At 50.4% G+C, this 11106-nt stretch overlaps 1 protein-coding gene across 1 annotated transcript in view; it reads left to right on the top strand.

Annotated features, from left to right (window-relative positions):
* Positions 1-11100, top strand: part of DLST (dihydrolipoamide S-succinyltransferase) — a 14321-nt gene extending 3221 nt beyond the window's left edge. Inside the window, exons 5-15 of the mRNA XM_035902018.1 lie at positions 188-262; positions 648-703; positions 1400-1511; positions 2021-2179; positions 2468-2553; positions 3147-3244; positions 5099-5229; positions 5798-5871; positions 6745-6828; positions 7329-7496; positions 7987-11100. Coding sequence (XP_035757911.1) covers positions 188-262; positions 648-703; positions 1400-1511; positions 2021-2179; positions 2468-2553; positions 3147-3244; positions 5099-5229; positions 5798-5871; positions 6745-6828; positions 7329-7496; positions 7987-8121 — 1178 coding nt within the window. The 3' untranslated portion in view covers positions 8122-11100. The remainder of the gene's footprint in view (positions 1-187; positions 263-647; positions 704-1399; positions 1512-2020; positions 2180-2467; positions 2554-3146; positions 3245-5098; positions 5230-5797; positions 5872-6744; positions 6829-7328; positions 7497-7986) is intronic.
* Positions 11101-11106: the final 6 nt, after the last annotated feature.

Below are 11106 nucleotides of genomic sequence, written 5' to 3'. Positions count from 1 at the left end.
AATGTGACTTTCAGTCAGATGGGAATTTCTCTTGTGTTTAAATGTTAATCAGTATCGAAGCAAGGAGAAGGCCAACATTTGATGTCTGTTGACTTACCCCCTCTCGTAGAGTCCTGATGACAAGAATGAAGCAATGCCATAAGTTTTGAGCTCTGAATGCATTCAAGTCTGTCTGTGTGTCTCACAGGGGATGACGTGGTTACGGTGAACACACCAGCCTTTGCAGAGTCAGTCACAGAAGGAGATGTCAGGTGGGAGAAAGGTAAGCAGTTGCCTCTTCCCTGAAATCCTTAGCACCATTGCTGCTGCACTGGACAGCCAAGGGATGGATTGTAGTTCACTGCTGACAGCCTGCTCTGTGCCTTTCAGCCTGTGATAAATGAGGCAGTTAATAGCAGTTCTAAAGGGTAAGGATTGCAATTGCTGCCTCAGGACCTCTCTGTCATGGGTGATGTTGGGTGAAGGGTGATGTCTAAACTGGAATCAGACTCTGCAATAGATTGATTGTTTGAGCTAGACTTTTCTTTAGAAGCTGTGGAGAACTGGGGTGAGAAAATTCTGGGTTAGTGGGGGAGACTGCTGTGGGTTAAGATGGGAGGCCAGAGCACACCTCCCTCCTCACAGTGGTCTTCATATCTATCATTCAGCTGTTGGAGACACAGTGGCGGAAGATGAAGTGGTGTGTGAGATTGAAACAGACAAGGTAGGAGTTTTCTGGACCAAAACTTTTTCTAGTTCTGTAGCGGATACCCTGTATGGCTCCTGTCCTGCTAAGAGCTCCTAGAGCCTGCAGGCCTTGACTGTGTCTCCTGCTCCCCTCATATGGAAAAAAGCTTTTGTCATCTAGTATGAAAGCTGGCTGTGCCTTAAGTGAGAATTCTTTGATAACTCTTCCTTCCTCATACATTTGATTAAGCATCAGTGGTGCTGATGTTTGTTTGAGTTGCAATTCCACTCCTCCTTCCAATTTTGGTGCTCTAAACTTTGAAATTTGTTTGTGTTTAAACAGAGGAGAAATCAGCAGAGCCATAGGATGTCTTCAGATTTTTTTAATTTTAGCCTTTAAGTTTACTCACTCCTTAAAGGACTCTTAAACTTTGAAGTTCTTCCTAAAACTCCCTGCCAAGTTCTGTTTTCTGTCAGAAAGATGCTGGCAGCAGGTCAGTTCTTGATTGTACCCTGGAGCAGGAAGATCAGGCTATACGTTACACTGCCAGCATCTCCTAAAGCTTCTAAGTATTGGCACAAAATCCCAGTAGAGGGTGTGAAAACCAGCACAAATGGTGCGAGACAGAGACGCTGTCTGTGCCAAATTACAGTGTGCATGTTGGCATTTTCTCTTGGGCACTTGTTCTCCACCTAATGTTTGGGGGAATTTCAGTGATTTTCCTTTTTGCAGACATCGGTGCAAGTTCCAGCCCCAGCAGCTGGTGTGATTGAAGCCCTTCTGGTACCTGATGGTGGCAAAGTGGAAGGGGGGACACCTCTGTTCAAACTCAGGAAAACTGGAGGTAAGTCAAGCGTTTTTAACTTGCACAGGCCTTCCTGTTTCCACCAATCTTTTTCTGAAGTTGGAAGCAAAGCATTTATAGGGATCCTGAGAGAGGTTAAATCTGCCTCTAACCAGAAGAAAATACTCCTGCTGCCTAACCTATTAGAAAAGCATTTTAGTCAGAAGGACTAATTTTAGTCCTTCTGAGGGGTGAACTTTCCTTTTGCTTCCTGTGGAGGAGACTGCAACTCTAAGCTAAAATTACTTGAGAATTACCCTGATATAACTCCCTTCTCAGCTCTCTTCTCTTTAGCATCCAGTCTCCTGCACAGTGAGGAGATCTAGGGTATCGATGAGTAAAACACTTTTACCACGGAATCCTCTGTGGTGACTCCTATCAGTTCAGTAGGGCTGAGAACATAAAGGCACTCTGCCAGAGGGTTAAATTCTGTCAGGTTGGTTGGACTCAGAGATCCCTGACAGTGGAAGCTGTCGTTGCCCTTACCATGGTTCTTCCTTGTGTTTCACCTGCTCCTGCCAAGGCCAAACCAGCAGCAGCCCCTCCTCCTCCTGCAGCCCCTGAACCTGTAGCTGCTGCTGCTGCTCCCCCCCCTGCTGCAGCACCAATTCCTACTACAATGCCACCAGTGCCGCCTGTGTCAACTCAGCCCATTGACAGCAAACCAGGTGAGGCAACAGCCATTTTTTCCTATTTTCAAGCCTCCCTTCGTTGGGGAGAGTGTGTAAGGTTAAAGGCAGCAAACAGTCTGGCATCTGCGGTGAAGGCCTCTCCACATTTTTGCCCTGCATGCTCCAGAGTGGAGAGCTCAGCTATGCCTGGTACCTGCGCAGCCCAATTCAAGGCTGCTTCCATGCTGTGTTGCTTGAGCAAGGAGCTCAAATGGGCTTTCTACCTCAGGGCGTTGCGATCACGCCCTGGCTTCCCTTTTTGACTGATGTGTTCTTTACCCTCAGTGTCTGCGGTGAAGCCGGCTGCAGCCCCAGCGGCAGCCCCTCCTGGGGAGGCAGTGCCCAGCAAAGGTGCCAGATCAGAGCATAGGGTAAGCTGTGGGAATAGGGGCCTTGCCAGCACTTCTCTTGCTGGGTGACAACTTGTTCTGGCATAAGCCTTGAGCTTTCAGGATGTGTCCATATCTACCTGTTCACACCCAGCTTGGTGGGGCTGTGACAGGTGGGGAAATGCTCTACATGAGGGCACTGCTTAGGGGTGGAGTGGAGGAAGAGCCAGGTCTAACCTGACACAGGTCTTTTCTAGGCAAAAGTACAGGCTGAGTACAGAAGGCTCAGTGTGATCTGCTTGGTCTGTCCACACCCTCAGCGAAGGACTGAGGCTGCTGCACCTGCCTTGTGAGTTCTTAAGAGAACATGGTTGAGCAGCCTGCTTTCTTAGCAGTCTTGCTCTTCTCACATTAGCCTCATGCTGGAAACTGTGTATTGAGTGGGGCAGCTCCACAGTGAAATCAGTTCCTCAGCCTGTTGCGCCCCTTGGGGAGACCTGGAGTGAAAACCTTGGCCCTAGGCATCCATCACTAGTCAACCAGATGACAAGAAGAAAGACCTTTTGGGTTTCTTCTGCGTTTTGCCCCTTGGATGAACTTGAGGCAGCTTCTGCTTATGTCTTTTTAATTCTCAGGTGAAAATGAATAGGATGCGCCAGCGTATCGCTCAGAGGCTGAAAGAGGCTCAGAATACTTGTGCCATGCTGACCACTTTCAATGAGATTGATATGAGGTGAGGAGCAGACCTCTTTTTCCCTTTACAAGTAGGAATAGATACAGGCAGTCATCTTTAAATAGCAGCTGAGACCTTGCTGATTCTCTTTGGAGAGATTGGCAACACATCTTTTGGGACCTCTTTCTTAGGTGTGTACCACCGTCTGCGCAGCTTCATGAGGGCCATGTTGGTGTTGTGGTGTGAGGGGTACATAGCTTCCTAATGGCCTGTTATTCCTCGGGAGTCATCTGCTGCATGTAAAAGGGGCAACCTCATTCCTCACCTGTGTGGTTCTTGGTTGAGGACTGGTAGATGTTGAGCAGAAGAGGAGGAGTGACTAGTGTCACTTGTATAGTGGCTATTAGGGGACAGCAAGATGGAGCATCTGCTTTCTGCCACTCTACCAGGTTACTGCTGTTGGGGGTGAGCATATTTAGCTTCCCATGAGGTGATTCCCCAGGGCTCATCAGCCTTTCAGGTGAGCAGTACATAGGTCTGAGGCCCTTGCTGTCAGATGGTGCAGCTTTCCAGAGACAGGCTAGCATCCTTCCCCATCCCCTCCAGGCAGGTGGGGGTCTCCTGACTCAAGTGCTTGCACAGACTGAGCGCACTAATGGCTTTGGAGGGTGGGCAGCTTATGTTACAGTGCATTAAGGGGAAATTGTGCCCAAATCAAATTGCCTTGTGAAATCCTATTCTGCTCCTTAAGACAAAACATGTAAATATTTGGGTCTCAGAACAATAAGGTTGGCAAAACAGTCTTGATTGGAGGGGAAGTACTGCAGCGTTATCTCCTCTCAGAGGCTCATTGAGGTGTCGCTTTACGCTGGCCTCAGGCTCTCATTGCATCTCATAATCTGGTTTGGATTGATTGCTGTGAGGTTGACTGGTGAGGGCCTGTGCTGGGGCCTCCTGCTTCCCGTGGGGGGTCAGTGTCTGAAAGGAGGAAGCCATAATGAGCCAGTTTCAGAGCAAACCTTGTCCTTATTGCTGCAGTCCTTGTGTCTTGGGAGGCACTAATGTCTTTGGGCGGTAATCCTAGCCCTAAACAAGGTTAGGCACAGGAAAACAAACACTCTAAACCATGGAGACCCCTGCCCCTTGCTGAAACTGTCTCTTCAAAGACTCAAGGTCATCCAAGGGATAGACTGCAATTCCACAGCATCTGGTATTGGCCTGGAATAAGCAGAGCATGTAGCCACAGCTTGGTCAACTTTTTGTAAATGGCCTCAGATAGATAGAAGCAGTGGGGAAACATGATCAGTCTGGTTGAGGGCTGTGGGTGGGCTGACACCCACTACCATAGCACCTGGGAATATTTCTTTCATTTCACCCAATTCCCAAAGCCAAAAAGTTGGGTACAGAGGCGTTGTTGTGATGGCTGGCACAGGACTTGCACAATGGTTGAAGGCATCTTTTCTGCTCTTGGCATTTCCTGTTCTTTCACCCTTGTGGGCTGCAGCCCTTTTCACCCTTTGGCCCAGCCACACCTGGCATTGCTGTCTGCAGTGCCACACTGGTATCAGCAGTGGTGTCTCCAGAGAATCGGTGGCAACATCAGGCCTAAGCAGGAAATATGCCATGCTCCATCGTGCTTTTGTGCTTGGCAGTGTGGGCCAAGCAGGTTAACCCTACCCTGTTGAGTTTGTGGCCCAGGACCAGTTGCTGTTAGATTCTTTGGTGGGGTCCTTAGAGCCACCTTCAGCCCATTTCACCTGTGACATTTGAAGGATTTTTCAGCAGACTGGGGGTTTGCCAGTTGGTGGTGCAGGCTTTTGCAGTCCTTGGGACTGGCACTGAAATCTGTTGTGGAGTGAGGGAGCAGTGTTTTCTTGGAGTCCATGCTGACCAGCATTACCATGTGTTTTGTAGCAACATCCGGGAGATGAGAGCTGTACACAAAGATCCCTTCCTGAAAAAGCACAACCTGAAGCTAGGTTTCATGTCAGCTTTTGTGAAAGCTGCAGCTTTTGCTCTGCAGGACCAGCCCGTTGTGAATGCAGGTGAGTGGTAACCCATGCTGGTGAGTCGCAGATCTCACCAATGAACATGGCAGAGTGGGGGGAAAGCAGGTGGCCAAGTCCATGTCAGGGCTAATAGCTTGGGTAAGCAAGTCAATTATGCAGAAAAAACATAAGTCCTATGTGCTGCAGCCAATTTTGCTAATGCCACTTATGTAGGTAGAGGACAGCTTGCCAAGAAGGGGCTCTATTAAGTTGCCAAGAGCTGGGCTGGGGCCAGCAGCCCGCAGAGGGAAGAGCCTGATGGTTGGTGTACAGGTAGCTGCTGTAGGTGCAATGCAGTTCCTGGGGGGGTGTCAGAGGTGCCTGCTCAAACCCAGAAGAGGAGAATAAGCAAGGGGATGTCTGAGGGGGACTGACCTATCTGGACTGTGTTTAATTTCTGTCCATCCTGGTGCTTCTCCCACAGGTGCAGTGAGGGCTCATTCTTGTCCGGAGTTATGTTTAAGCTAGAGATGAGCAAGTTGTTATGATTCTGTAGCTACTTCTGGCCTCTCGAGCCCTTGATCTTGGGTACTGCATGTGTAACACAGCTTTCTTCTGCTTCTAGTGATTGATGACACGACCAAAGAGATTGTGTACAGGGACTATGTGGACATCAGTGTTGCTGTAGCAACTCCCCGGGTAGGTACCTTGGATGCTTTGGCCATGGTTCCTGCAGCTTCGGGGCTGGGATGATCATATAATTTGAGCCAACTCAGCTTTGAGCTCCTCTGCAGGGGAAACTTACTGATGAGACTGATCTTCTAAATGAGACATCTGATACATTGTGGACTGCTGAGATGGGTTTTGGGAGATGATGGAGGACCAAGAATATTCTGCCACTGTACTAGGAGATGTAGTAACAAGGTCAAAATAGATCTCTGTGGTTAATGAGTAGAGCCAAGTTAGGGAAACCTTTTTTTTAATGGACCCATGAGGATGTGGCATAGACAGTAAAAGCTTTGCATGTCCTGTCCTCTGGCTAATCCTGCTGTGCTGTCCCACCATCTCTGTAAATCACATTGCTGCTTCAAAGAGATGTTTCTGTCCAGGGAAAGTATGGGATGGAGATACAGATGTTGAATTAGTCGGTTCTGTTGTGAGGCAGAGGTTTGGCCAGGACTGAAGTTCCGTCACTGCTCCCAAAGTCCAGGGGAGGTCCAGCATAGAGGGACTCTGCTCTTTTTACCTAGAAAGAGGCGGCATCTGAACTCTGCCCAGTGCCTCACCTGCTTTTATGGATGTGGAGCTGGATCCAGACAGGCTTGGTTGATTTTATGAGATGGACTTACAAAGGCAAAGAAAATGTCTCATTTACAGTGCTGGCCCTTGGTGTGTTGTCATACCAAGTTTCCTGGCATGCTGCCAGGGTGTGAGGCAGCTCTGCCAACCACCTGCTGTGGGCTGAGGAGGAGGTAGGAACTCTGCTGGGCTGAGGCCAGGTTCCTGCCCAATAACAGTTACCTGTGTGTGACTGCAGTGAATTTGCTGATCCTGCACTTTGCTTCTCCCTAGGGTCTTGTGGTCCCTGTCGTTAGGAATGTAGAAAACATGAACTTTGCTGACATAGAGCGTGCTATCTACGAGTTGGGGGAGAAGGTAAGGAAAATTGAAGGTTTTTCTAAAAAGGGTTGGGAGGAATGGGAAGAATGTGGGTGCTGGATAGGCATGAATTGATTTAGTCCCTCCAACACACTGAGTTGTGCTGTGGGGAGTGATCCAGTTACAGCGGTAGCTGTGCCTGTGCCTTACAGGACAGGCCTATCTGCTTGTTGCCCTTCCAGAAGACCGCAATTAGTGACATGGTGTGTGTCTTCACCTTTGTCTTTAGAGGCCAAGGCTGAACTGCCCTGGGGTAGAGGTCCTTGTGTCTGTCTCCTGCAAAAGCCAGAGTTGGAAGCGAAGGCAGGAGAATCCTTCCCTAAAGGCAGTAAATGTTCAGATCTAAAGACAGGATGCATTTTCAAGTAATTTGTGCTCGTTTTCAGTGAAGCTCTTGCCATCAGCATTTATTCCTGGAGAGAGCGAACATCCAAACCCTCATCCTTTGCCTTCTGTGTGATCTGCATGGCTTTCTAAGACCTTATTTTTTCTGCTAGGCACGGAAAAATGAACTGGCCATTGAAGATATGGATGGCGGCACTTTCACAATCAGCAATGGAGGGGTTTTTGGGTCACTGTTTGGGACACCTATCATTAACCCACCCCAGTCTGCCATCTTAGGCATGCATGCCATCTTCGACAGGCCTGTGGCTGTTGGAGGCAAGGTAGGTGCACCTCCTTCCTGCACAGGAGGTTTCAGTGAACAGAGGGGAGGGCTCAGTGGCACGAGGACCATAGCCCATATGCTTTCTCTAGGGGATTGGTGTCACCTTCTAAAAGGCTTTACTGTGAAGGAGGAGCCGAGACTAATGGGTGTAGGGCAGCTTTGCTGGCACTGGTACTTGCCTGAGGTGTGCAGCAGGCCTTGTCCTATCCGTGAGGGGGAGAACTGGATAATCTGCTTAGGTGTGGGGAGGAGGCTGTAGCCTGTGTGATAGAGAACAGCTCCAGAAAGTTACCTAGCCTTGTGTGGCGTGGACCCAGCCTGGGTGAGTGAGTGTGGGTGGGTCATCCTGCTGGCCAGGACACATCTGGGAGAGCTTGAGCCCTGGATTCAGGATAGGAAAAAGCTGGGTCTTCCCTGAATTCACAGGAGGGCTTCATGCAGGCAGTAGGGCTGAGCTCACTAATGCCTGTCTTACTCCTCCCCTTCAGATCGAGGTGCGGCCCATGATGTATGTGGCGCTGACATACGATCACCGGCTGATTGACGGCAGAGAGGCAGTGACTTTCTTGCGCAAGATCAAGGCAGCGGTGGAGGATCCCCGCGTGCTGCTGCTCGACCTGTAGAGCAGCCACACCCCCACACAACCCACCCAGGGCAGGGCCGCAGCACCAGCAGGGGCGATGCAGGGCATTCAGGAACTGGCAGGGGTCATTCCAGTCTCCCTCCCTCCGCTGTGATCAGAGCTGTCCCAGAGGGAACTGGGGATAGCTCCTACCTCCTTTCCTGTTCTGTTTAACGAAGGTTCAGTTTCTCACGAGGATTGCTATGCAGTGGGCCAACCACTGAATGGCACTGCCTTTCCAGAGCCATCTGTATGGCATCCTCTCCCTCACAGCACCAATCTCTCACCTCTAGCTTGTCCTATACCAGTGGAAACTGCTTGCTGCTGCTGTGCTAGGGTACCCTTCCCTGCCACTCCAAGGCAGGTTCAGCTTTATTTCCTAGCACTGAGGTTCCTGGGAGGGAGAGGAGAGGCTACTGTTCTGTCCCTGTTTTGCTTGAAAATATTTCACACTCATCTGCCTTGCAAGGGCAGTCTGGGGACCCCCAGGCTGCTTGCAGCAGAGGTTTTGATCAGAGCAGGGCTTGAGGTAGGCATCGTCCTTCTGGCAGTGCCCTAGTTACACTCCCTCCACAGACAGGAACGCAGCGGTGGCAGCTCTCCTGCTTTCCCTTGGAGATTGTTTGTCTCTCTCCAGCCTGGTCACTGTGGCATGAATGTTCGTGCCCGGGTGGGCAGAGCCTGTGACCTCTGTGGAGGTAGCACTGTTCCTTTCACTATTACATGCCTGACACGGCGGTAAGAACCAGCCCCCAGCAGCTGTCCTGGAATCACGGCACACTGACGGTGGATCCGACTGCTGGCTTCCTGCGTGCGAGGGCTTGGCCTGCTACCAGCAAAGAGACATCTGGGGAGGGCCAGGTCTTTAAGTGTAATGTATATCCCAGCCCAAGGCTGCTGGTTTTGGGGGGAGGGGGGCAGTCCTTAATCCGGTAGCGCACACATGTATTGGGGAGTGAGGGGGTTGCTAGTGCCTGCAGAGTCTATTGCTCTTACCCTCTACACAGAACTTGTAACTAAAATATTTAACACAGCGGATTTTAAATGAAATAAAACTGGGCAACGACTGCAAGGTGGGGTGTGTTTGAGGGGGTGGACAGCAGCTCCTGGGCGAGGACTTGGGCATCAGCAGCATCCCTAGTGTAGCACAAGAAGCCTGTTACCTGATGGTGAGAGAAAAGAGGGAATGGGAGCTAGGCCCGTCCCTGGTGGTACTAAATTGAGGCTTCTCTGGCTGTGAATTCTGCTGTCCTCAAACCGTCTTTGTCACAGAATTGGCTCTTCCCAGCAAAGATGAGGCTTTCAGGGCTGGAAATCATCCTTTCTGTGGTCTAGCAAGAGAACTGTTAGAGACTGCAAGGAAATCCCAGCATTTGCGAAATAAGTGGTGTGATGGCTGGCCAAGAGGGAGAATGGGGACAGGCTCTTAAAGTACAGGTATAGAGCTGGTTTGGTTTTTCCCTGATACAATGGGAGCGTTGTAAGTCATGAAAGTGTGAAAAAGGCTGTTAAGGGTTGCAGAGGGAGAAATAAGGCAAAGTTGAAGAACTGTAAAGCAAAAGCTGTCTGTGGTGCTGAGAGCATTTCCCCAAGGAGCTGTCCCTCTTGGAACAATACGAAATCGTTCCTGGATTGTGGCAGGGGTTTTCCAGCTCTGACATCAACTTCAGAGAATGGTTTGCCCTTCCCGACTACGAGTGAAGAAGGCAGCCCCTTTTAACAGAAAACTATTGCACTCGCAGCTGGCGTGCTGATGAAAGGAAGAGCAGTTCCTAGTACTGGTTCCTTTGGCTTCCTGGCAGCTACGGACAAACCTGCGCATGGAGTCAGCTTTCCTCTGACTGTCCCTGCTTGAGGTAGAAGGTTAGGAGGGGAGAGAGAGGAAAAACCCCTTTCATGTGCTGTAAAGGAAGGGCAAAGAATCGAGCTGCTGTTGCACAAATAAATTGAATGAAAGAGAAGGTTCTGATTTTAAAAATGCTGCTAGTACCCAGTCCCCTGTGCTGGTTTAGGATGCAGAGGGCCCACCTTTGTACATGAGCCTGGGGAAGGGCGATGCCTGTTTTCTGTCTGGAGCTGCAATAAATGAGGCCTTTGAACTACCCAGGGAGTGAATGTAGAGTCCAGCTCTTAAAATTATGCAGCCTAGCAAACTGCTTTATTTCATCTGCCCTCTAGGGCCTTGCTGTAGGAGGGTTGTGCGGCTGCTGTGCCTGAAGCTTCCTTTTTTGACCCTCCTGGGTGATGTCCAGGGTGCTTTGCTGCAAAAAGTCATGCTGTGGCTTCAGGCACAGGCCTAAGTCAGTCCTGCTGACCCTCCCCTGAACCCCAGGACTAGGAGGCTGGCAGCCAAGGGGGGAGCCTGCTGCTGGAAGGTTGAGCCAGTGCAGGCTGCCTGAGAGAAAAGCCTCAGGCTCCCAGCATCTGGCTTGCTCTGGCGTTAGTAGTCAGCTCCTTGGCTAGCCCTCTTGCTTCTGCACAGCCTTTGAGGTGTCCCCTGCCTTTGCTGGGGTGGGAGATGAGTTTCTCCTGGGCTCTCCTTCCCTCTGGTGGACAAGTGCTCCTGCGGCTCCCCAAGAGCTAGGCTGAGTCAGCAAGGAGGCATTGCTGCTGGTGGCAAGCAAGAGCTGGACCCAGCTAGCCACAGAAAAGTTTTACTGGTGCCAGTAATTCCTTACTATTGGGGACAAGTGAGCAATGGGAGAGGACAGTCAAGACTACACCACTGCCAGTGCTAGTGCATCCTTCAGCCGATGGCATTGGCTTGCACAAATGAGCAGAGCAGCTTCTGCCATGGGCTGTTAGCAGACACCTCTTGTTCACGCCTCCTCCGTCCTGGTTTGTAGTTACTCTTGCCCTCCTTCCATCAGTGCTGGTTCTCAAGAGTTCATCCCTTTAAACCCTCACTGTTTGTTTTACTAGGCATGACCATGCTCAAAGCATAGCAACGAGGGCAGCGGGGCTGCTCTCCAGCCAGCAGGACGGA

This window comes from Egretta garzetta, unplaced genomic scaffold (genome assembly GCF_000687185.1).
Source record: "Egretta garzetta isolate BGI_Z169 unplaced genomic scaffold, ASM68718v1 scaffold79, whole genome shotgun sequence".
Classification (NCBI taxonomy): Eukaryota; Metazoa; Chordata; class Aves; order Pelecaniformes; family Ardeidae; genus Egretta; species Egretta garzetta.
The sequence above is the reverse complement of the archived record's forward strand: the minus strand, read 5'-3'. Positions and strand labels throughout refer to the sequence as shown.